Source organism: Ctenopharyngodon idella, chromosome 21 (assembly GCF_019924925.1).
Source record: "Ctenopharyngodon idella isolate HZGC_01 chromosome 21, HZGC01, whole genome shotgun sequence".
In the NCBI taxonomy this organism is placed as follows: Eukaryota; Metazoa; Chordata; class Actinopteri; order Cypriniformes; family Xenocyprididae; genus Ctenopharyngodon; species Ctenopharyngodon idella.
The window spans coordinates 23,875,448-23,901,593 of NC_067240.1; the positions used below are offsets into that span (position 1 = coordinate 23,875,448).

Genomic DNA, 26,146 nt, shown 5'->3' on the forward strand with positions numbered 1-26,146 from the left:
CTCCAGTGGCAACCTGTGAAGCTCTGGTAAACTCCATGCCCAAGAGGGTTAAGGCAGTGCTGGAAAATAATGGTGGCCACACAAAATATTGACACTTTGGGCCCAATTTGGACATTTTCACTTAGGGGTGTACTCACTTTTGTGGCCAGCGGTTTAGACATTAATGGCTGTGTGTTGAGTTATTTTGAGGGGACAGCAAATTTACACTGTTATACAAGCTATACACTCACTACTTTACATTGTAGCAAAGTGTCATTTCTTCAGTGTTGTCACATGAAAAGATATAAAATATTTACAAAAATGTGAGGGGTGTACTCACTTCTGTGAGATACTGTATGTATGTTTGTCACATTCACAGCCATTGATGTTGATGTGTGAACAAAACATATTTAAGCACATGAATTTCCATAAACATATTTAAACACATAAATTTCCATAAACAGGTGGTTTATGAAAATTCAGATGTTTTATCCAAAGTAGCCTCTTAGAGCGCTTTAATTTACCAAAATGACTGTAGACAACTCTTCCTTACTCTGCCTTTAAAGTTCCGTCTGTTGTTCATTATGATTATGGAGCCCCTTGTTTGCCCCTTTCCAGGAACTGGAACATAATCACGCACAGCTGAGGTTCTGTGAGGTTCTGAGTCAGGTTCTGTGGTTGCAGTGAGATAAAAATGTGTACCTAAATTTCACTGTCATAGTGTCATTATAACCCTTGGATCTATATTGGTTTGTAAATACTGACAGTGTGTAAATAATAGGGCTTCTACATACAGGACACATCCCTGAACTTCAATATTTAAAGTCAACTTTATAACAAAAAAAAAAAAAGCAGCAACAACAACAACAACCTGTTAGTCATCAGGCAGCATCCTCCTCCATAGCTTGAATCAGATGTGTTGGAGCTTAGTTACTTAATAAGGGCTGAACTGAATGCAACCAATGTGTCATCGCTGGAGGAGGATTTGAAAGGTTTTGTGGATGAAAAAAATTACTTCATCTAGAAAATTATTACAACACATGTGGTTTACCAGATTGTGAAAGAATAATTATAGGACAAATGCATGACTTTGCAGCAGACAGATGATCTTAAAGGGATAGTTCACCAAAAAATGAAAAATCTGTCATCATTTACTCACCCTCATGTTGCTCCAAACCTGTATGAATTTCTTTCTTCTGCTGAACACAAAAGAAGATATTTGAAAAATGTCGTAATCAAATAGTTGATGGACCCCATTGACTTCTGTAGTATTTTTTTCCATACTATGGAAATCAATGGGGTCCATCAACCCAAATTCTAACAGGTTTGGAACAACATGAGGGTTAGTAAATTATGACAATTTTCATTTTTGGGTGAACTATTCCTTTAAGTGGGCAAAACAGAAATCTGGTGGGCAACTTGTGTGTCTGTGTGTGTGTTTGTACTTGCCAGCTGGTGAGGACATTTTACTGGTCCTCACTAGTTAAAAAAGTCTTGTAAATCGGCCAAAACATGTTTTTTATTTAAATCTATGTTTTGTACAGGTTTCTGTGATGGGTAGGTTTAGGTTAGGGTTAGGTGGTAGAAAGTATCATTAACCTGAATATAAAATATAATAAAATCAATGGAAGTCTAAGAAATGTCCTCACTAAAACTTTAACACAAACTTGTGTGTTTATATATGTGATAGATTATAAAATAATATTTTAAATGGATCAGTCAGTTTAATGTTGAAAAAACTGTGTGATCTGTGTGAATGATTAGCATATCTGATCATAAAGATAGCTAAGAGCAAATGTATAGGCTACTACAGAGCAAAAAAAAAAAAAGTGTTAAACATCAGGATGTTGAACAAGACGCATCATAACACATTTAGCCTAGCCTACTAAACAAATGCGTCTTTTTCTTTTGTTCGCAGGCTCGTGGAACACCCGCTATGTTTGTGAGTTTTTGTGGTTAACTCCACCCCTTCACCCTTGCCTCTTTTAGTCAATAGTTAGTCACTACTAGACGCTGTTCGGACGCACAGGTAAACAATGCAAATTTGTGTTTTTTGGTTTTATGAGGATCAGTGCTTTCATGTAAAACGTCAGACAATCGCGTTTTGGAAGCGTTCTTATCTTGTTGCGTCACTCCTTTGCCTCATTCAGTTTAACGCTGTGTTTCTTTCTCAGGTGTGTGGCTGATGATGGATTTAAAGGATAAAGTTGCTGTAGTGACGGGAGCAGCTCAGGGTTTGGGCAGAAGCTTTGTCGAAATACTTCTGAAAAATGGGTCAAAGGTAATATAAAATAAATTTTTAAAAATTATTAAAAACGTTTTTTTGTTTGTATTTGTACAAACGCCAAGTACCCCAAATCAACCATCTTATAAATCAATTCAGTGCTGTGAAGACTCGAAGGCTTTTAAGGTTTTTTTAAAGTCAGGGCTTCCTCGAGCCGCTGTGAGTCACACGTAAAAGCGTTCCAGATACAAATGCGCGTCACAGAATGACAAATAGCTATACGAGTTTATTAGGTAGAAAAAAAATCGTAAAGTCTAATGAAATTATATTAAAAACATACGCTGGACCTTAGAAAAGCAAAAAGTTCTGTTTTAAATCGCAGAAAAAAAGGCCAACACCAGTCTCGTTTTGGATAGCAGGCTGCAGGGAAAGTTAAAGTGATGCAGATAAGATAAATTATTTTAAAAATTATTATTATTATTATTATGCAGTCGGTGTCCTTTCGTAACGTTTGATCTTTTAAAAATCTCGTTGCTTTGTACATTTAAAAAACATTAATGATTAAACAGGGAAAAATCATTTCTGGAAAAAAAAAAAAAAAAAAAACGTTGAACCTGACATTGCAAACACACACGTTACATAAGCAAGTATTGCGCAAGTATGATCATTGGCTGCGATAAGATTGGCCTCAGATGGGGTCAGTTAGAAAGCGTTATGGTGACCTGTGATAGTATAGCCTACCAAATTCAGTGACCTATCGAATTCTGTGACCGTAGTAGGCGCTGTTGTCACCCTAATCCCAACAGAACCGAACTGTTAATTCCCTGTCATCAAATTTGATTATGTGGTACGTACGCCTGAACAGTAAGGGTTGACTTTTACAGTTCATAGGCCACGTACACACTGTAAGTTTCAGGAGTGACAACCGCATTTAAATGCGGGAGTGAATCCCCTAAATTATCGTTAAATGTGTGTACGGAACACAACTCACTCTCGAAAATGCGATGATTGACAGCTTGGAAACCATAGCGACGTTCTGGCGTCTCTAGTGTTTGGTATCCGTTATGGTGACCAAAGTAATATTAAAGTGACAAAACACTCGTTATTTTCAGCAATTTAAACACACTAACACAGTCGACGGAGGCGTTGTGTTTTGTTTATGCTTGTATATCCAGTTTCACACAGCGTGCGCTCTTTGTGTGTTGCCATGGTCACTCACTATAAGCGTTTTTGGACTTGTTGTTTAAGCTCGTCTCATAAAGCGAACAGGTTTATGGAGTTATTAAAGTGAGCAAACATGAATCGCGATTTTCAGCATAAAGCATTTGGATAGGCTTGTGCTTTCCCTGTGATTCGCCGCGCATACGCAAGAGACACACGTTACACCGGTGCGCGTAAACGTCATTAACAACTAGTTGTTCAGTTCGGTTCCGTACACACTGCATAGAATTACTGTAAATGCGGTTGTCACTACCTGTGTTTTTCGGGAGTTAATACGGTTGTAGAATGCGGTTGTCACTCCCGTATTTTACTGAACTGTGTGTGTAGGCTACAGAACGCGATTAAGCACTAAATGGTGAACTGACAACCGAATTTAGCTGCAGTGTGTACGTGGCCTTAGATATTACTAAGTCCTGACAGTTAGAATGAGAATTCATGCTGTTATTCCTTCAAAATGTTCTGTTTTCAAAAGTAAGGTTGACCCATATACTGGGGACACAATTGAAATCTTTTTAATACATTATTCTATCACTTAAAATCTAAAAAATATACATTGTAAGAAAAAATTACAAAACATTACCTTGTATTTTCAAGTCCCTCTGTAGTATTTTATCCCTTAAAACTCATCTTTGATCACCAAAAAGACATTTTCTTTTTCTTTATGCCTTAAAATAGTTTGAATGTAACTCTACACCCTTGCTTTATTTAATATACGCGGATATTTTAATATGCTAATTAGCCCCGCCTCCACTCACTCGCACGAGCTCAAGAGATCCACTCCGTCAACTTACTGAGGTAAACTCTGCACAATGGTATCGCTTTTTACAACGTCGGACACATAATGGTAATTAATATGATTAGCCTTTTGCTTGACTGTTATCAAACAGCCAATAATGTGTTGCTAATGTTACACAAACCATGTTCCCGTTCGCGAGTCAGACAGCTGTTTTCTTAGAATCAATATCCACAGAAATGCTTTGAACACCTTAACGTCAGTGGAGAAAGGCATATAGTTCATTATAACATTGTAATATACATCATACACCCACTATATTGCTAAATCTACCCGATTTTTCATATCAACAGAAAAATATACCGGGGTAACCTATCTTCTCTTGAGACTCCCCTGCTTCAGAGCAGTCATAGTTAATGATATGCTAAAGCCCGTCGACACGTTGATGTGATTGGTTACAAGGTAGTTTGTGACGTCACAAACACCAGCGACTTCAAATGTCTTTTTTTCACTGCAGTTTTAAAGAGAAAATACTCAGCAATGATGTTGACTGATGAATTTGCACTTGGTTTGTCTTAAAGCACCACATAGACATATAAACAACATTAAAAACTTGATTTTCACCACAGAGGGACTTTAAAATCAAATCAATCATGAATATATAATATATTATGGCCAACAAGTTATCCTCTTTGAGAAAAAAAAGATGAAATTAAAATTGAATGAGGGATACTAAAGTTTACTATAGGTTACTATTCTGTATTGTAAAGTACTGTACTATAATAGCTTACACTGATTTGATTACAGGTGGCTTTAATTGATGTGAATAAATCAGTGGGAAATGAATTGAAGACCACACTTGATGAGGAGTACGGACGTGACAGAGCTGAATTTTATGCTGCCGATGTCTCATCAGAGGAAGATTTTAAAGGTCTTTTAACACTTAATATATGTTTTATTATCTGGAAATTATTACATGACTGATATGGCTTACCAGAATCAGTTACAGGACAAACAACTTCACAGCACATATTAACACAGTGAAAGAGATTGTGGTTATGCTTCACATTTTCTTTTACAGGAGTTTTTGAAAAAATTGTAGAAAAGTTTGGCCACATAGACATTATGTGCAACAATGCAGGGATCATCAATGAAAAGGACTGGGAGAAGACCATTGCAATAAACCTGGTAGGAGTCTCTGTCTGTCTGTCTATCTATCTATCTATCTATAAAAATAAACTTAATTTTGATGTGGCTGATTTGGAAAAACAAACAAGCTGTCTTTAAAAGGTTTATATTCTTGCAAGAAGGTCAAATCAAACATTTAGAGATGCTCTGCAGTGTGAAGACACAAAAAGACAATAGGGGCTGGCTGCACACTTAAGGGGTGAGTGGAGCTCCACTCAAGGGCAGAAATACATAGGTTACGCCTAGTCGTCATGCAACATCAGTGAGTGACGCTGGTGAGATAAAATTATTCAAGTGGAGGTGACGTATTTCCTGTTTGAGAGTGGAGCTCCAATCGCCCATGGTCTGCAGCCAGACCCACCTCCAAAAAGAGGAAGTCACAGTCATACTTACAGGCCACCCAGTCCTCCACAGTGGAAGGGTGGGGGCTTCTTGTTAATCAAACAAAGCAACTCCTTACATGGTATTAGGTTAAACTGCAAGTGTTGCTTACACATAGAAAAAAGCTGCGTATAGGTTTCACAAGGTTGAGCCTCAAAAAACACATTCACAAGATAACCAGAGTCGTCAAACCTGTCTGGTTTCAGTTCCTGTATATTAAACAAAACATCTATCTATCTATCTATCTATCTATCTATCTGTCTGTCTGTCTGTCTATCAGTCTGTCGTTCAATCTATCTTTTCTTCAGCTGAATGTTTTGTTGGTCGTTTCAGGGTGGAGTGGTCAGGGGAACATATCTTGCTCTAGAACATATGAAGAAGGAAAATGGTGGTAATGGAGGAGTCATTGTCAACATTGCATCTATGGCAGGTTTGATACCGTCTCTATAAATATATAAACAGAAGTAAAATTGAAAAGACATGATAAAAATGTTGTAATTAATTGATTCATAGACCTACAAACAATTTCTGTGAAGTAAAATGGATAGTTCATCTAATTCCTGAATTCTGTCATCATTTACTCATTTGAACAAGCGACACCTTGATGTTCATTCACAATGGCGTTCAAAAAGTTGCTTTCGAAAACCTTCACCCTCTCTGTTCCTCTTTGGTGGAATGAGCTGCCAAACTCGCGTCTTTCAAGAAGCAGCTAAAGACACACCTCTTCCGCAAGCACTTAACCACCTTACACCATTAAAAGCACTTAAACGCACACACACACCATTGTTTATTACGTATATTGTTGGCTCTTTGACAAATTACTTTTGTTTCTCTTTTGTATGTCGCTTTGGATAAAAGCATCTGCTAAATGCTTAAATGTAAATTTACGTCATGTTATATCAACCTGAATGACTTTCTTTCTTCTGTGGAACACAAATTAAGATATTTTGAAGAATGTTTCCACCGGTCAGTGCCGATAGCCTTGTGGGCAGCGCGCTGACATATAGCACCACTACGCTTCAGGCGACCCCAGTTCGAGTCCCAGCTCGTGGACCTTTCCCGATCCCGTCCCCATCTCTCTCTCTCTCACTTTGCTTCCTGTCTGCTTACTGTCCTACCATAATAAAGGCAAAAACAAATAAATCTTTAAAATATAAAAAAAGAATGTTTCCACTGTCTTTGTCCATACAATGAAAGTCAGTGGGGTTCAGTGTTGTTTTAGACCCCAATGGACCTTTTTTTAAAATATCTTCTTTTCAGTTCCACCGAAGAAAGATTTAGAACAACATGAGATAAATGATGACAGAATTTTCATTTTTGAGTGAACTACCCCTTTAGGTGATGATACATGGGGCAACTTTTTGAGCAATTTTGCCGGCAGTGTTGGCAAGTGAGGTTGCTTGGGCACTTTCCCATTGAGAATGGGCAATAAATTGGATCTATCTGGATACTTTAGATTGAAATTTGTTGCCCATTCTCAGTGGGAAAGTGCCCAAGCAACAACGCTTGTCTTTTAAGGACATGCCTTGACTGAATCTTTGCATATTGGCTGCAGGTCTGGGGCCTTTGCCAATGGCGCCCATCTACACAGCAACTAAACATGGCGTGGTGGGATTTAGCCGTGCCATGGCAGTATGTATTTTGTCTTCAGTTTGGGTGGCAAAAAAATAATGCATAAAGCATTAAAATCTTTTTGTGGAAAAGAATGTCTTTGACACTTTTCTTTAATTGCATTTGTCAAACAGGCCGTTTCCAAGTTGGTTGACTATGGGGTGAGAATCAACATCCTCTGTCCGTGGTTTGTGAAGACCAGTCTTCTGTCCTTCTTGAGTTCAGAAGAGCATACTGGAAATTTTTTTCCATTGAAGAGTTTTACGGAGATGATGTTGGAGAACCGCGGCTGTCTGGAGTGAGTTAACACATTTATCCTTCCTCCCAGGAGAGAGATACATAACAGACAGAGCAAGACTATGAATTTAAAGGGTTAGTTCACCCAAAAATGAAAATTCAGTCATTAATTATTCACTCTCATGTCGTTCCACACCCGTAAGACCTTTGTTCATCTTCAGAACACAAATTAAGATATTTTTGATGAAATCCAAGAGCTTTCTGATCCCCCATAGACAGCAACGCAATTACCACTTTCAAGGCCCAGAAAGGTAGTAAAGACATCATTAGTTCATGTGACCACAGTTGTTCAACCTTAAAGGATTAGTTCACTTTTATATAAAATTTCCTGATAATTTACTCACCCCCATGTCATCCAAGATGTTCATGTCTTTCTTTCTTCAGTCAAAAAGAAATTAAGGTTTTTGATGAAAACATTCCAGGATTATTCTCCTTATAATGGACTTCAATGGCCTCCAAATAGTTGAAGGTCAAAATTAGTTTCAGTGCAGCTTCAAAGGGCTTTAAACGATACCAGACGAGGAATAAGGGTCTTATCTAGCAAAACGGTCGGTCATTTTTGAAAAAAAATGTAAATGTATATGCTTTATATAAACAAATGATCGCCTTCCAAGTGCTTCCGCCAAAACCGTACTTTCGTATTCTTCAAAAAGTTTACGCTGTATGTCCTACGCCTTCCCTATTCTACTTATGGAAAAAATGTAACTGGCGCTGCGTTCGTTCCTTAAGTTCAATAGGGAAGGCGTAGGACATACAGCGTAAGCTTTTTGAAGAATACGTAAGTACGGTTTTGGCGGAAGCACTTGTGTTACAAAGATGAACGAAGGTCTTGCGGGTTTGAAACGACATGAGGGCGAGTAATGACAGGTGAACTTTTTAGGTGAACTAACCCTTTACAATCAAAATTTAGAAACATTTATATACAGGTGCTGGTCATATAATTAGAATATCGTGAAAAAGTTCATTTTTTTATTGTAAATTATTTAAAAAAATGAAACTTTCATATATTCTAGATTCCCTACATGTAAAGTAAAACATTTCAAAAGTTTTTTTTTTTTAATTTGTTGATTAGAGCGTACAGCTAATGAAAGTCCAAAATCCAGTATCTCAAAATATTAGAATATTTACATTTGAGTTTCATTATATGACCATCCCTACAGTATAAATTCCGGGTATCTTTTGTTCTTTGAAACCACACTAATGGGGAAGACTGCTGACTTGGCAATGGTCCAGGAGACAATCATTGACACCCTCCACAAAGAGAGTAAGTCACAGAAGGTCATTATTGAATGGGGTGGCTGTTTACAGAGTGATGTATCAAAGCATATTAAATGCAAAGTTGACTGGAAGGAAGAAATTGGGTAGGCAAAGGTGCACAAGCAACAGGGATGACCGCAAGCTTGAGAATACTGTCAAGTAAAGCCAATTCAAACACTTGGGAGAGCTTCACATTGAGTAGAATGAAGCCGGAGTCAGCGCATCAAGAGTCACCACACTCAGACATCTTCAGGAAAAGGACTACCAAGCCACTTCTGAACCAGAGACAACGTCAGAAGCATCTTACCTGGGCTAAGGAGAAAAAGAACTGGACAGTGAACAGTGGTCGAAAGTCCTCTTTTCAGATAAAAGTAAATTTTGCATTTCATGTTGAAATCATGGTCCCAGAGTCTGAAGGAAGACTGGAGAGGCACAGAATCCAAGCTGCTTGAAGTCTAGTGTGAAGTTTCTGAAGTCAATAATGATTTGGGGGGGGCGTGACGTCTGCTGGTGTTGGTCCATTGTGTTTTATCAAGTGCAAAGTCAATGCAGCCATCTTCCAGGAGATTTTGGAGCACTTTATGCTTCTATCTGCTGACAAGCTTTATGGAGATGCTGATTTCCTTTTCCAGCAGGACTTTAGCACCTGCCCACAGTGCAAAAACCACTTCCAAGTGGTTTGCTGACCATGATATTACTGTGCTTTATTGGCCAGCCAATATGCCTGACCTGAATCTATGGGATATTTTCAAGAGAAAGATAAGAAACAGTCGATCCAACAATATACAGATGATCTGAAGGCTCAATAGTGCCTCAGCAGTGCCACAGGCTGATCACTTCCATTCCACACTTCACTGATGCAGTAATTTGTGCTAGGAGCAAGTCATTTGCTGTAATATGTCCTGCCGATCAAGTATTGAGTGCACAAAAGAACATACTTTAAAGAACTTTAACTTTTCTGTTTTGCAAATCCATTTTTTGATTGATCTTAGGAAATATTCTAATATTTTGAAATACTGGATTTTGGACTTTCATGAGCTGTACGCTCTAATCATCAAAATAAAAAAAAAAACTTTTGAAATGTTTTACTTTACATGTAGGGAATCTAGAATATATGAAAGTTTCATTTTTAAAAATAATTTATAATAAAAAAATTAACTTTTTGATGATATTCTAATTATATGACCAGCACCTGTACATGACAGGTTTTGTGTAGTCATGTGATTGTAATTTCATTACAGGGTTGATGCTGTTGCCAAGGCCTTTCTTGTTCTTGTGAAAGATGAGAGCAAGAATGGAGAAGTTCTGATGATTGATCCTGAGGGTGCCGCTTTTGTCTCCTTTCCTCAACGGAGCAAAGACTTTCCATCTACTCCAGTCAGTCTATAGTAGCCAATCAGCTTCTTCCTCTGACACTGGCGTACCTGTCTGAGCCCCTGCTTAAATGGATAGGTTTTAATTTGGGATTAAAGCTTTTGCCAGAGCTGAGAACTTCTACTAAGAATGGCCTTATAAAAATATCATTTTGACTAAATCAGCCAGTATAAAGATTAGCTAAAAACTATAAGATCTGATTTATTCTTTGGTGCTTTTTTTTTTTTTGATTGTTACAACCATGAATTTCAGCATTTCCTTTGGTATACATTTGCTTTTATAGAAGCATATACTTGAACTGATGATAGATATATATATAAAACACATTTTTGTTAATTTACCTCAATCACAAAATACTTTTTAAATATGTAGTTCTCTTTTAAAATGTAGGTATTTTCAGTAAATAAGCTACTTTGTGTAATATAATGGTTGTGTTGAAAGTTAGAATTTCACCCGAGGAAAACCAATCTCTTAGAAAAATGAATAACATGCATCCTTAACTTGGACATATTGGATTTTTAGCACAAAAGGTGCTGAACAAGTTAAATACTTAAGTTTGATAATTAAATTAGCAGTTTATAAAAACAAGCAGCAGTAAATAAAAAAAATGAAATAATAAATACTGTAGTAAACTTGTCTTTTGTTACATTGTTTGGCCAATAAATGTTTTTGTGTTGAAATTTATTAAGGAGAAGTAACACGAACAAGAACATGACAGCACTGCAAATATTTAGAAATTATGGTAGGCTAAAAAAAACAAAAAAAACCCCTAATATTATACAAAAATGTATGTGGAACGGATTCAGATGTTAATCTGAAAATATACATTAATTATACAACAAATGGCAACAATACTGCAAAAGTTATTGCAATAAAGTATATTCAGTCGCTTCCACTGTCACTGTCATCGTCGCCATCTTCCTCCTCCTTTTCTTCTTCATTACCGTTTTCCTCAGTTGTGTCTAAGAGGCCGGCAAAGAAATTCTGTCCTGTATCAAAAGCCTTATTACTCAGAGCTTTGAGACGACTGTCTGTTTTCTTTCTACGTCGATAATCGGTGACTATCATATCAGGTATGCTGGAGATGTCCCAGAATTTGATGAGCTCGTCATGAGCGCAGCTCGCCAGGAAACGTGCGTCTCTAGATCGAGCAATCTCCTCTATGGCTTCGCCGACATGCTGTCCGATACTGCCGACCACACGGTTGGGCAAGATACTGATGGCTCTGCAAAATAAAGTATTTAATCATTAGTTTTACTCATTTCACTGGATGTGTCACCCTGAGCTGTCTTTCTTAAAGACCCCCTGTGGTGAAAATTAGGTTTTTAATGTTGTTTATATGTCTATGTGGTGTTTTTAATATGCTTTTAGACAAACCATGTGCAAATTCATCACTCAACACCAATGCTAAATATTTTCTCCTTAAAACTGCAGTGTATCAAGGACAGACTCAAAAACATGGTTTGAAACTGCTTCTCTTTCCTACCGTAACATTATTAGCTGTTTGATAACGTAGTCAAGCCAAAGGCTAATCATATCAATGACTGTTATATGTCTGACGTTGTATGAGCAATACATAAAACACATTACCATTCTGATACATCAACTTGTAGACGAGCCTGTATAATTCACTCTTCCTCTTGTTCTTCTGGTTTAAACATATATGGACGAATTAAACCAATATTTCCACTTGCCATGGTGTAGCATTTACTACAGTAAAGTTGACCGAGTTGATCAGGTAGTCTAAGCTTGTGTGATTGAGTGGAGGCAGAGAGTAATCAGACTAATTTGCATATTCATGAGTCTGCGTACAGTTACATTCAAGCTATTTTAAGGCATGAAGAAATTTTCACAGGAAAAAACATTTAAATGTGTAATTTTGATGATCAAAGATGAGTTTTAAGGCATAAAATTATTGACTGCAGGGGGACTTTAAGGCTTGTTCACACCTAAGGACGATAACTATAATAAGAAGTATATTAGCGTCTATGGTAGGAAGGATTTTTGATTGACAGTATATTTGGTTCATCAACTGGGAAAAAAAAAGAAAAAAAAAAAAAAGTCATTTTTCACATGGCCTCTGCTATTCTCTTAGAGTTGAGGCCTGTTCACACCAAGAACAATACATGTAATGATATTAGTAACAAAATATCTGTTCCAAAAGTGCCTCACCTGATCACCCCGTCAGTAGAAGCAGCACACAGTACGCTGTCTGTAATGGGGACGATACAGTCCAAAGACTCGGCCTGAACTGCAAAACGGTCACTAGTGGCACCAAAACCATTCCAGTTAAAAATGTATACTGTGCCCTCACTGGATCCACAAACAACTTTACGGCCTCTCTGTGGCAAAAAAAAAGAAGAGGTTTTGATTAAATGGATTAATAATTAAAACTACATTACCCACCTTATTTTTAACATTAACAGTGGCCACATCCATTTTTACTAGGGCTGGGACAATACTATCGATGCATCGCAATTTGTGGATCATTTCTGATATTTTCCAAATGCATCGCAAATCGATTCTGAGCTTAGTTTTTAACAGCAGATGCCGCTCTAGGCTATTTTTTAACTGCATGCTCAAACCCTCACGAAGAAGACCGCTCGTGCATTCGGCTGAGTCTGACAATGGATTTGCACCTCAAAATGCTTTTATGACGCGAGATTAATGTAAACAGCTCACTGCAAACAACCTTGTAATTCGTTTCAACCTTTTTGTACTTTATGAATGATTATTTTATAGAAGGTTCAAGTGGTGTGTGTAAGGAATTGGAAGGAAACAGAGTACGGCTGTTCCTAAACCATGCAGTGCCATCTGCTGTTAAAAACTAAGCCCAGAATCGATTCGAAAGAGAATCGTGATACATACGGAAAATATCAGAATCATTTCTCGATTCGCGATGCAGATTTTTTGTCCCAGCCCTAATTTTTACCGAGGCTTCCAGCTATTTTAATTGTACAAAAACAGTCTGTTATGCAAACTGGTACAGTGGAATTTGTTTATATTACTTTAATCATTTAGTCATAATCATAAAAAAACTGTTTTGTAGTGCAAATAGCTTTACTATTTACTGCATTTTGTTATTCTTTTAGCTATTTACTAATAACGGCTAATGAATCGAAAGTCTCACACATTCAGAGGAAACAGTTGAAAAGTAAGGTGGATAAAACAGTTACGGTCAGTTAATTCGATTAGACAAGCAGCACTACAAAAGTGCTGATATTTTATGTAGTAGTTTTTATGACTGTTTGTTCCAGGGCTGTAACCACCATAAATATTGAGGGAGACAAGTCCACCCTAATAATTAGAAATGACCAAACCATTCCCCCTCAATATTTGAAATTCTTGCACTGCTCTGCTCTGCTCTGCTGTACACCATTACGCAGCACTCTGTATGTTGTTGAGATGACAAAAAGGTTTAAAAGTTACATTTTTAGTCTGGTCTGCCTCAGCGCTCGTCAGTGTCAAAATGATTGTAATGGCCAATCAAATCAAAGTGGGCGGGGTTTACTGTTCACAGAAGTAGAGCGTGAATTCCAGCGTGAAGGGTCAGTTTAATATTTAAAAAGTGAGGTAAGATGTATATGGCGAAACATTTAATACATCAACTGCTTTACAAAAGACTGACAAACGACCAACAGTAACATGCAGTGATGCAAACTACTTTTTTCTCCAATATGGCCATTTTGAATTGAAAATGTACGTGATTCATGTAATTCCTAACTGAGTGTGACAAGACCATAAACACTTTACGTTTCTGACATATTAGGCATACAAATAAAAGTGCATGTGTGCATATTTTAATGCAAATATTATTTGCAAATATTTCAAAACGATTATTTCTCAACTAGAATTAGACCTAGAATTTCCTTCACTGTTCTATTTCTAAAAATAGGTCCCCCCAATGTTCAAGACATGGTTACGGCCTTGGTTTGTTCAATTCTCTAGTTTGCAACACTGTAAACAAAGTAAAAATAAAGAAAATAGCCGAACACGTCGTGTCTAAAATGTTAATTATTGTTAATTAGCAAAACTGACATTGTTTAGACTCACTTTCATAATAGAAACCGAGGTAAGATCGCCATTTTGGAATTCAGAAAGCAGTTCAAATCTTCGTCTTTTTATATTGAATACACCCATAGTGCCATCACCACTGAAAAAAAAAGAAAAGGAAAAAAAAAAAAAAAAGTTACAGATATACAGCCATGAAAAACACATCAGATTTTATCAAATTTAAACATTAGATGAATAAGTATTTGCACACCTTAAGTAGGAAGAACTTTGCATTACATAAAATATTATGGCAAGTGTTCTTTTGTTTAAAGAGAGCATAAAAGCAAAAAAAAAAAAAAAAAAGTAGTTAGTTAGGTTGGAGATAGGGATGTGCCTAATTCCGAATCTAAAAAGGCACGGAAAATGAATAACACATTCTACGGAGCCCCTAGAGGAATGGGATTTCACTTATCACATGAAGATAGTAAGGAGAGATGACTGACAGGACAATGGCAGAGCGGCATTAATATGGATATTTAAAGTTATAAATATGGATTTTTTCTACAAAAACGCATCGCTTCACTGGAGCTGTATGGATTACTTTTATGATAGATGGATGTGCTTTTTTGGGCTTCAAAATATCGGTTACTATTCACTCCCATTATTGGAAGAGCCAGGATATTTTTTAATATAACCCCGATTGTGTTTGACTGAAAGAAGAAAGTCATATACACCTAGGATGGCTTGAGGGTGAGTAAATTATGGGATGATTTTCATTTTTGGGTGAACTAACCCTTTAGGTTTAGATGACACCTACAGCACAACTGCAAAATTACTACACATACTGTATTTGTCTCTTTACAATGCACTCTGGCACTCTATGATTTCTCCGTATATCTATGAGAATTTTCAAGTACAACTTAACTTACAATGCTTTCAGGAAACAGCCCGTAATTCTAAGATGATTCGTGCAACCGTTTCTACGATCTATTTAGGCGATGCTTTTGAGAAACGCAGGCCTGAACGTTACAGAGAGACTGGGTGCCGCAATAATGTAAAATATGTGAAAAATGTGTTTTTTGAACGTTCAAGCATGAAAACCTATTCTAAAAGACCCCCAAAACAAAATCAATGCATAATAGGTCTCCTTAAGCAGTACCTGGAAGTAAGTAGTGTCCTTTTAGCCTGGTCAATGGTGATATCACTAATATAATCCTCATGGTGCTTTAGATCCATAAATGATGTTCCTTTCCTCATATCCCAAACCTTCAGCGTTCCCTCATCATCTCCTGTTGCAAATATATTCTCATCAACCAGCAGCAGGGCATTGATGGGGACCCTTAAAAATGATCAAAAATATCAATTACTTTTCTGTTCAAAGAACTCTGTACTAACATTTCAGCTTTACTAATACAACCAGATTAACTTTTCAAGAATGGCTTTATAAAAATGAAGAGGAATATTAGATACTTGTGAGCTTTCGGGATGCGTGTCACTAGTTTTCCAGCCTCCACATCCATGATGTGAACAGCCTTGTCTTTAGACACGCTGAACAATTCTGAAGAACAGAGGAGAGAAATTGCTAAATAGATAATTGCTAAATAGAAAGGGGTTAGCAAAACCCAGCAATGACTTAGCATTTTAGCACTTCCGGTTTTGCCGTTGAATGGGCTTTTGGTTAAATGGCTAAAAATAAGGTCTGTGGTTAACACAAGCTCAAGATATTTTCACATTTTATTTTACCACATAAAATACATACCCCCCTCGACCCCACAACCTTCGGGTTACAAGTCAGACTCTCTAACCATTAGGCCACAACTGCCCGTAGTTTATAGTCGCACTCTTGCAAACTCAAACTTTCAGCGAAATTGTTTTTTAAAGAATAATAAGGACCTGTTAGAAGCTTAACTGTGGTGACACTGAAGTCATGTGATCGTAGTGTAGTTCGTTTTTAGCCTACGTTTAGCTTTCTACATCTGGCAATTAAATTTAGGCTTCTTCATAAAAGTTGTGTTCATTTGTGAAGATTATCGTGATGGACAAAATGTCTAAGAATCATAAACTTTTGTTGGTCACAGACCTTATTTTCTGCAATAATTTAAAAGCCAAATGGAAGAACCCTAGTACAAAAAAAAAAAAAAAAACCCATACCAAAATATATTTAAAATACATTTTATACTAAGTATACTTCAAAACCATTAACATATTTATTGACATATTACTTCAGACTTACTGTTATAAAACTATGATTAAACTTTATTTGGAGTTTCTTATTATTATGCCTAAAAAGTGTTTTAATATCACTATTAATAAGGATTGTATGATTTTTGTATAATATCAGTCTTTAAACGCAAGATATTTAAAGTGTACCTAAAGTATACTTGCAATAGTTCCACTTTAGCACAATCAAATATACTTCAGCATATCTTTAGTTGGACCTCAGCACTACTTCTGCACAATTAAAGTGCATTAAATATAAAAAGTTAGTTGTTCCAATTTAGCAGCAGTTTAGTATATCAAAAGTACAACTGCATGGTATATTTATTTAGCACATAAATATGTAAATGTATTTGTAGTATACTTAGCACAAAATAAATGTATTTTAAATGCATTTTAGTATATTTTTTTCACTAGGGAATCCTATTGGTTTTCTGTTGAGGGATCAGGGTGATGCTAACTTCCAGTTTGGCCTATTAAAAAAAAAAAAAAAAAAAACGTCCTCCCTGCAGCACTCTCTTGTCTGTGTTGGGGAAACTCTAATAAACATTGTAATGATTGTAAAAGAAGCAGATGCTCACTCTGTCCATCACTGGAGAAAAGCACTTTCCTGCAGGACTTGAGATGATGTCCTGATGACCACAGCTCTTTGTTTGCTCCTTCAGTGCAGGAGTATGAATACCTGCAAACCAGAGAGAGATGAATTTACAAACCATTAAATTTATACTGAACTGCACCAGTACACGCCTGTCAATTTTCTATTTAGATTTGAGTTACTGTATTTCAACAACATATTAACTAGAATCCTGCTCCTTTTGATCACTGAATGTCCAAATTCCATGACTTTTCCAGGTGTTACCAAAAAGAAATATTAAAGTCACAATGAAATCAAAATTGACAATTCTTATTTTTTATGGTATTTTGCAGTATTTATTATAAATTTTATTTATCCATGCAAGTCTTTTTTTCCCCCCCCATGTGTCCTTGTGGCCATGAATTAAGAATTCGTTCCCACGACTTAATTTATTCCCTTGCTGTAATAAATTGTTATTTAAATAAAACAAGGGGATGAATTATTACAACATGGGCATGATTTAGTAAAACGAGGGAATTAATTATATTGTGAATCGTGCATACAATTTACTTAAAATGAGGAAACAAATTAGTAACATTCATGTTACTACTGTTAATGAGACAATTTATTCAAGAAATTCATTACAAACAGAAAGCAATTTCTACACTGAAATTTCATGTCGGAGAGGGATCTGAGTGGGGATTTTTTTTTTTTTTTTTTTTTTTTTACAGGTAAGCATGAGCGATATATGCAAATGATGCACTAATTAGATATGGAGTGATTTACATACATTTCCAGAACAGAAAACATTGGATGAAGCAAGGTCAAAAATTCTTGTTTAATTTTGTTGACATAGTAGAGTCAACTTTTTTTTTTTTTTTTTTATTATTATTATTATTATTATTATTTTTTTTTTTTTTTTAACAGATGGGATTTTGGAAATCTCTTTTTATCACTCAATAAATCAGAAAATACTGTCAACAACCAGAAAAAAAAAAAAAAAAAAAAAAGCATTTTCACTATGTTTTTAGGAATAAAATGTTATGTAAATCAGGCAAATGATTTATTAACAAACCCCTCTGTAAAAAGTTTCATAATATGGACAGGAATAAAACTGAAAGTCTGGTGTATGTAAGAGCTACTGAAGTGGAAATATCTGGCTCAGTGCAGGAGGAAAAAAAGCATGCCTTTAAAGACATGTATTGTAATTGAAATTACAGATGCAAATAGATAAAATGTAATAAAATAAAGCAATAAGCCCCAAGAAGCTGTGGTTTACAGTGAATTTATAGCAGCTAAGGGGCGTTGTTAGGCACGACATGGAGCGGAGTAAACCGTAAACCACAGCTTCACGAGGCTTATTGCTTTTATAAAATGGTTACCACACAATACAAATATTAAAGCCAAAAAAATATGTATCAATGCAACTTTCATGAAGTAAAATCATTAAAAGGCTTCCTTCCGCTGGAAAAAATAGTCCCTGACCGTGAACAGCAACAGAAGTTACATTATTACGCCATTAGATGGCGGCAAAGATTGTCTTTATGAGTGAGTCGCTCAGTCGCAAAGACTTTTATATTGAAACTTCTTGTGAACACGGAACAATACGCAAATGACAAATGCTTCGACTAGCACTGTCAGTCACGGGAAAAAACCCTTAACTGTTAAAAGGACAAGATATCGCAGCAGACATTCACATTTTTTTTATTATGAACATAGGACTGACCTGAAGGAAAATGTTAAATCTGAGCGCAGGTAATACACTCACTCACTCGATATCTCTCTCACAATACTCTTCTACATAATACAGTAAGCTTCAATTAACAAAATCAATGGAGAACAAACATGTTTACACTGCTAAGAGTGGTTGCCAAGACAGACGCAGCAACATACATTCAGTGACGCAGCAATACTTATGTAATGCGGTCAGTTGTACATTTTCGGGAGTTTTACAACGGCTTCGAACGCGGCTCAACCAATCAGAATCAAGGGCCGGAACTATCGGTTTTATAATTAACACTTAAGATGTGCACTTTGGATATTTTCTTTCCAGTGGTCTGAAAGTAATATGTTAATAAAACAAAATGGGCCAAAAATCTTTTCTTTTTCTTTTTGTTTGTTTTCAATTGAACTTGTTCAGTTATTTATTGCCTTTTGTCTGTATTGTTAGTACATAGAGAAGATTACACTACCACTTTACATTTTACACCAGTTGTATATAGGTATAGGTTTTTGTTTTTTATTTAACTTGGTAATAATTTACCTTTTTATGTTGTCAGTTGCTTAAAGGTTACACTGCCAACTTTACCTCTTTTTATATGTTGTCTCTGTTACTGTGAACTGTACACATTTACCTCCCCATGTTATGATAAAGAAAGACATACAGAATTCAAATACTTTTTGTCATTTATTATGGTAACAGGTGGTATACAACATGAATAACTCTGACTGATCTGACAGTTCTTACATAGTTAACATGTTTTATGTCATGGTTTGTGGTTTCATAACAATGCTGGGGCACATATTAGTCAAGGCACAGCATACAGTCACAATCTTGTCAAGGAATGTCATGTCCTCGCCTTGACACGGGAGTACCATGCTCACTGGTACGGTTCCATTTAGTATGATGTACTTTGTGCGTACACATCCAATCAACTTCTCCACATGGACCCTGAGGTGAGCTATCTGCCGCGTCACTTCTACATCTTTTGCATCTAGCTGGCTATGTCCGCTTGCAGGCGTTTTCACTTCTGCACACATTAGTCCGTCAAATCCACGATCTGCCAACACCAAGTCCCCAGGAAAGAGTTTATTAAGAAGGCCGCTATTTTCAGTCACATGCTCGTCACTGACAGGACCTTCCCACCCATGGGAAATGAAAGCGATAGCTCCTCGTGGTGTAATGCCAATGAGATACTTTAGGGTGTGCTTGTTTGTGTAGTGGGAAGATGTCTGATTTGACGCTCCTCCTATGTTAATTTCAATGCAGTCTACGATAACTGCTACACGACTGCCAAATGCCTCTACAAACTGATGTGGCATGGTGGCTTGCAAGCAATGTCTCTGTGGCCAGTGCACCAAAGGGTTGAGTTGTGTAAACATTGTCTCTATGGTATCTCTGAATGTGGTGGACACAGTATTTCGATCTACGGAGAAGAGGTATGCAATGTGCTGGATTGGCAGGTTCAGCCTCAGGCGCATCAGGGTTAAGAGGAGCATCTGAAAAGGTGAAAGTTTTCGGCCGGTCTGTGGCAGGCAGGGAAGAAGTTGTGTCAGCACACCCATCAGAACAGCAAAGCATGGAAGTCCAGTGTAATACGTGACCTTCACGTCATCATCTTTCAAAAAATCCTCATCCATCTTCTTTTGAGAGAGCTCTTCCTTCAGTCTCCTGTTCTCCTCCAACAAGCGGTTAATTTCGGCATGACTGCAGCTACAAAAACTACATTCCTGCTGTTCTTCAGTGTTGTCTTTTAGGCCAGCTTTATCCATCTGTAAAGCATCATCTGGTGGTTCAGCTTCATCCATCTCTGATTTCAGGTCAGCTAGATCCAGAGGTGCAGGTGCAGCATTGTTCCCTTTTAGGGCTTGCTGTCTCATTGTCCTCCGGTTAAACCGCCCAGGGTCCGTTGGTTTAACTTCTGTGTGCCCGAGATGTAATGATGGCACCCAGTCGGGATCACACTCTAGCATTTCATAGGCTGGTTTGCCTAAAAAGACAAGGCCGAATTTCTTGGATTAGTTATCTAGCTATGCGCCCAGCTACTGGTGCAAAAGCCGCGTTTCCACCGCAGGAACCTTCCTCAAGAACTAGGGACTTTGGGGTGGTACTCAAAACCAGAGTCTAAATGAAGTTCCGGAGAGAAATTTCCCCCTCAGAAAGTCCCTGCTCACGAGGTAGTAATTTTTCGAAGTTCAGAAAATTTCAGGGTTGGGATTTGGGCACTGAACATGCTGATTGGTTGAGTTTATGCAGCATTTTATTTCAACCACCATTTTTAAAAGTATGTTGCAATGCGTGCAGTAAGAGTTGCTTTGGTATTCGAATCAACAAAAAACACGGCCGACGGACCGATGACGAGGTTCAGGCTTTATTAAGCTTATATGCGGAGGACGAAATTCAGCGGGAACTGGAAAGTCACGTGCAGTTCTACGTCACTGGACTAATTTGCCTAATCTTCACAGTACTTTAGACCACCAGACAGCAACAGGTCTAGGGGGAAAAAAGTTCCTGGGACATATTGTTCCGGTTAATTTCAGTGGAAACACGGCTAAAGTTAGCTGTGTAGCAACAACACCACCATAGCTGTGTCCCAATTCAGAGGCTGTGACCTTCAAAGGCCACATACAGCAGCACAGCGAAGGCTGTCCCAATTCAAAGGCTCTTTCAAATGTGGCCTTGAAATGCATCCTTTGTTTCCCAGGCAATGAAGGACACAACAGATGGGCTGCGTCCAAAAACTTAGGCAGCCGACTTGTTGCCTCACTGCCTTATCAGGCAATGACTTTGTGGCAGCGTTTGCACATGAAGGTACCTCACGACACTGATTTCGGACAGACTTCTGGCGCAGCGTAATGGTTTAATGATCTACAGCAAAATAGAGCAATCTTTGGCAATAACTAAGCAAATATTAAAAGTGTTAGTTCACCCAAAAATGAAAATTCTGTCATTAATTACTCACCCTCATGTCGTTCCACACCCGTAAGACCTTCGTTCATCTTCGGAACACAAATTAAGATATTTTTGATGAAATCCGATGGCTCAGTGAGGCCTCCAATGCCAGCAAGTTCATTTACACTTTCATTGCCCAGAAAGGTACTAAACACATAGATGAACCGAAGATGAACGAAGGTCTTAGGGGTGTGGAACAACATAAGGGTGAGTAATAAATGACAGAATTTTCATTTTTGGGTGAACTAACCCTTTAATTACTACAACAGTAAATTTCTCTCTAGAAATGACATTAGAAGCGGAAAACGTTGGTCAAAAATTTACATTTACCCACAAACTGACCACCAACCGCAACTTTCTGACACCATCTTTATTTTTTAGCTCAACTGTCACAGAATGGAACGCAGGATTGTGGGATATCATGAGGCAGCAAAGCATACATCTATGCTGCCTTCAAAAATCGATCACATGAAGGTATCTCAGGAGACAGGAAGTGAAGCTAATATTGGATTTGGACGTGCCTTGATGCCTTCCTACCTTGAAATGCATCCTCCGAAGGCAGCATTTTTAAGTTTATGGACACAGTCACGAATCCTTCGCGGCCTAGCCTACCCCAGAATTCATTGTACGCCGGTGTCTACAGGATTTTTCGTTTCAACTCAAATATGTAATGATACAAAGGTGAAAATAATAATAATAATAATAATAAAAAAAAAAAAAACTTTAGAATGGTTCAAACGTTGACGCATTTATCAATACTGAATTACATTACATACGCAAGTATAGTATGTATAGATTATCTGTAAATGTATATTCTGACTAAACCTATCTGTGTCTTTATATATTTTTTAATTTTTTTTTTTTTATTCTTAAAATGTTATTATGCGTCTCCTCTTGTTATGTTTGTGTGTGTGTACTGGAAGCTTCAATACCAAGGTAAATTCCTTGTGTGTGCAAGCACACTTGGCAATAAAGCTCTTTCTAAATCTGATATAGTTCATACTCTTTATCGTGTACATAAATAGACCAAAGTCAACATATTTAGACAAGTTTTGAACCCTCTTTTGTTTTCAGACAGTTGAATTTAACTTTCACAAAGTCAGTCAGGACACCGCTCGTCAACTGCAGCTGTCACAGTTGCTATGCGACAAGAACAGTCATCCGTAGGCTAGAGTAGACCGTCCCATTAAACAGCCTCTGAATTGGGACACAGCTCATGTTTGCATTGCAAGAGCTAACAATAAAACAGTCAAATGTGTTTTATTTATAACTTACCTTTATGAAAATGCCGCGAACAAACCAACATGTGTCGGGGAATGCTGCTGAAGGTGATGTTTTTTCGTCTCACTGCTGCTACCCATGCCATGCGGCGCCGCTTTGTTAACTCGGAAATCTGAGTTCCGGCATGTTGCTTCCAAGTAGGAAAGCTGAAAAATCGCATGCCAATTGCTATACGTTTTCCACGCCGGTCGAAATTGCGGCTGTGGCAGTTAATTACACAGCACGAGTTCACCATTTCAACGTATTTTATCTGTATAATACAAACGTTAACGTCTACTTCCAATACTAGCGCGGCTTCCGTGTCCTAATGTCCCAACATGCATTGCGCAGCTGACGTCACGTTCTATGAAAATGCCTGTAGTGTCTTGAACTTCTAATCTAACTTTTAACATTTATAACGGTGGTAACACAGAAGAATGAATACCAATCACATTACTGAAAAGTACATGCATTCTTTATGTTGTTAGACGGCCTAAAGTTTCAATAATATCTGTCAAATAGGTTTTGATCAGATTAATATCTTTACATTTAAAAGGGTTCAGTTTGTAATTACTAATATTGTTTTACACACTCAACATTAGCATTTGTGGGACCCCAAACAAATACAGTAAAGACTATCTCAAACGAAAATGAGGATTATAGTTGCCTGAGAAATAAACAAACGTACAGATATATATCTCCATCAATGTCTCCAGCTGCAAGGATGTCTTGGTTGGGATGAAATGCGATTGTGTTGCCAATCGCTTCTAGTTTAATGTCTTCTGGTGTCTCACGGATCTTTGGTGCTTTAGGTTCTTCTGCAGTCTCCTCCTGTAAACACAGCATGCAGCACTGCATTCAGCTCACTGTGGTCTGTTTATTACCGTTTAAAGTGCCTTTTGCGACTTAATTGTCAGGCATTACGATTTATTTTAAATGAATATCAAAATATATTCCGATCAATGACGGCCCTGAAACGCTCGATATTGTACAACACAAAAAACTTACTTGTTCATACGAATCCTCGTGCTCTATAGGAAGTCGCCATCTTTATTGCAGGCTAAATATCTCACTTCCGCCACCTGCTGCACCGGAGTGGCCAGCAGTGCATACATTACTTTTACAAATTCATACCTCACATGCTGACACGTTTTTTTTTCACACTGTATTTTTTGTATATTTTGCATCAAAACTACTATATTCTATTTTATTTTATTTACATAATATATTGTATTTTTTTTCTTCACATCATATTTATTAATAGTTTATTATATAATGTTTGTGTGTATGTTCTTAATTTGTTTGTCTTTGCATTGTCGGACGAGGAAAAATATTTTATCACATGTATGTGGATTTTGAACCTTAAAATGCAGCCATAAATGATAATTAATCATTTAAAAAAAATTAATAGTTATTACAATGGACATTATTTATTATTCGTATTTAATTTCTTTTTCATTTCTGTTTTCCTTTCAACAAAATAATAATTTTAAATAAAATAATTATTGTGTATGGACAAGAAAATAACAAAGGGAAAAATAACAATGTCAAGCCTTTGTGATAAATGCATAAAAAATAAAAAAAACAAAAACAACGAAATCCGCATTGAGCTCATGTAATGACATAATGTGGCCACTAGATGTCAGTAAAAACACATTAAAGCTTGTCAAATCTGAAGTGGCGCGCCTTATTAAGACATAAATCGGTGTTTCTTCAGCCGTGGGGACGTTTGACTCTTTGGACTTAAAAAAAAAAACACTTTTAGATTTTTACATTTTTAAATGTTTCTAATTTTAAATAAATAAATAAATGATCGATGAATTAATAACAACAGTATTCTGTGATAAAAAATAAAGATGGTGTACATGTAATTAAAAAAAATTCTGGAATAAAAACTCCTTTATAGGCTATGCGGATTTCATAACTAGCATTTTATGTATCCTAAATGTTTACAATTAAATAGCATTTCCTGTTTACAAAATTACAATAATTGATAGTTAAAAAAATAAATAAATAAATAAAAAAAACTCTGTTAAGAAGTGAATTTACCTTGATTGAAACATGGCATCAACTGTCATTCCACAAATCTACACAACACCAATGTTTTTCAATACACCATTGAATTCCTAAAATAATTAAACATCTTTATTTGCTGTTTGTCTATTGTATTGAGCATATGGGTCATCTAAACATGTCTAAGCATCCTTTTTGGTGTCCTAGGTGTTTGCATTCCTTTTCTTACACCTCTAGACTGCACCTTATTAAGTAGCCTTCTTGAAGATAAAATCAGATGTAGCCACAGGCATCTGCTAGGTTAAAAAAAATGTTTGTGTCTCAATCCTTAATTTGTTGAGAAACATTTTACAACTCCTCAGAGTAAGTCCCTGAAGATTCCTCACTGAATGCACCCCATAGTGCCGGAGAAGCACGGCCCCCGCTAGGTGTCTTGCCTGTGGCACATTCTACCCTTTTGCGTTTGAATGTCAAGACTCTCCATGCAGAAAATTGATTCCCAATGATGCTATTGAGCAGGCAGGTCACTCAAGAGAGAAGAAAATAATCTCATGCCCCCAAAACAATGAGATGAAACCAAAATGCTGGAGATAAAGGATTGTCATGAAATTACGAAAATTGAGGAAATCGATCACAGAGCATGAAGCAGATATACGGACACTCAATAGGTTTAAACCTAAATAAGGGCATGTTTGAGATCTCAGGTTCTCGTGTCTCAGCTGGGGGAAATTATCAGTAGGTCACTCTCAGGAAATGATATCATTTGTGTGTCCTCACATAAATTAACTGTATACTTAGATTACTTGAGAGATTTAAGCAAAGGCAAAATAAATAATAAAATTATGTTTTTCATTGGGAGAAAATTCCTTTATTAGTTATATAGATTTTCTTTTCTTTTTTGCTTTTATTGAAATTAATATTTAATTTTTTTTTTTTTAATGTGTTATTCATATTTTAGAGAAAACACAGTTTTCATCTTGTCCCCGTGTTCTGTTCAACTCTGTTATAATGGTTTGATCTGAAGGAATGACAAATTTTTTGGCTCTGTGATTCAAACAGTATTTCATTATGTTTACAGTTACATTGGCTTCATAAAGCTTAATAGTTCAACTCTGTTATGGGATTAACACCATTTTTTAATCTCCAGAACAC

The 26,146-nt window shown here is 36.8% G+C and overlaps 3 protein-coding genes across 3 annotated transcripts; 1 reads left to right on the forward strand and 2 right to left on the reverse strand.

Annotated features, from left to right (window-relative positions):
* The first annotated feature begins 1,878 nt into the window (after positions 1–1,878).
* Positions 1,879–10,885, forward strand: zgc:56585 (uncharacterized protein LOC393297 homolog). The gene is made up of 8 exons (XM_051877532.1): positions 1,879–2,008; positions 2,154–2,260; positions 4,965–5,088; positions 5,239–5,345; positions 6,060–6,156; positions 7,282–7,358; positions 7,472–7,635; positions 10,133–10,885. The coding sequence occupies exons 2-8, from the start codon at positions 2,165–2,167 to the stop codon at positions 10,278–10,280; spliced, it is 813 nt and encodes a 270-aa protein (XP_051733492.1). The 5' UTR covers positions 1,879–2,008; positions 2,154–2,164; the 3' UTR covers positions 10,281–10,885.
* Positions 10,886–10,929: 44 nt separating this feature from the next.
* Positions 10,930–25,442, reverse strand: wdr55 (WD repeat domain 55). The gene is made up of 9 exons (XM_051878893.1): positions 25,432–25,442; positions 23,990–24,029; positions 23,670–23,812; positions 17,057–17,157; positions 15,729–15,816; positions 15,418–15,597; positions 14,319–14,418; positions 12,438–12,607; positions 10,930–11,490 (listed from the first exon to the last, which is right to left on the reverse strand). The coding sequence occupies exons 1-9, from the start codon at positions 25,440–25,442 to the stop codon at positions 11,148–11,150; spliced, it is 1,176 nt and encodes a 391-aa protein (XP_051734853.1). The 3' UTR covers positions 10,930–11,147.
* Positions 19,444–23,651, reverse strand: zgc:113019 (uncharacterized protein LOC550590 homolog). Its single transcript, XM_051877526.1, has 2 exons — positions 22,997–23,651; positions 19,444–20,759 (listed from the first exon to the last, which is right to left on the reverse strand). Exons 1-2 carry the CDS (start codon positions 23,235–23,237, stop codon positions 19,531–19,533), a joined length of 1,470 nt encoding a protein of 489 aa, XP_051733486.1. The 5' UTR covers positions 23,238–23,651; the 3' UTR covers positions 19,444–19,530.
* Positions 25,443–26,146: the final 704 nt, after the last annotated feature.

Coding starts and splice junctions, on each gene's coding strand:
- zgc:56585 (XM_051877532.1), top strand. CDS start 2,165: ATGATGGATTTAAAGGATAAAGTTGCTGTAGTGACGGGAGCAGCTCAG. Junction 5,346..6,059: donor AGACCATTGCAATAAACCTG/GTAGGAGTCTCT, acceptor TGGTCGTTTCAG/GGTGGAGTGGTCAGGGGAAC. Junction 7,636..10,132: donor GAGAACCGCGGCTGTCTGGA/GTGAGTTAACAC, acceptor ATTTCATTACAG/GGTTGATGCTGTTGCCAAGG.
- zgc:113019 (XM_051877526.1), bottom strand. CDS start 23,237: ATGGTGAACTCGTGCTGTGTAATTAACTGCCACAGCCGCAATTTCGAC. Junction 20,760..22,996: donor TTCGCGGCATTTTCATAAAG/GTAAGTTATAAA, acceptor TTGTCTTTTTAG/GCAAACCAGCCTATGAAATG.
- wdr55 (XM_051878893.1), bottom strand. Junction 17,158..23,669: donor ATTGATGGAGATATATATCT/GTACGTTTGTTT, acceptor TCTGGTTTGCAG/GTATTCATACTCCTGCACTG. Junction 15,598..15,728: donor CGCATCCCGAAAGCTCACAA/GTATCTAATATT, acceptor ATCATTTTTAAG/GGTCCCCATCAATGCCCTGC.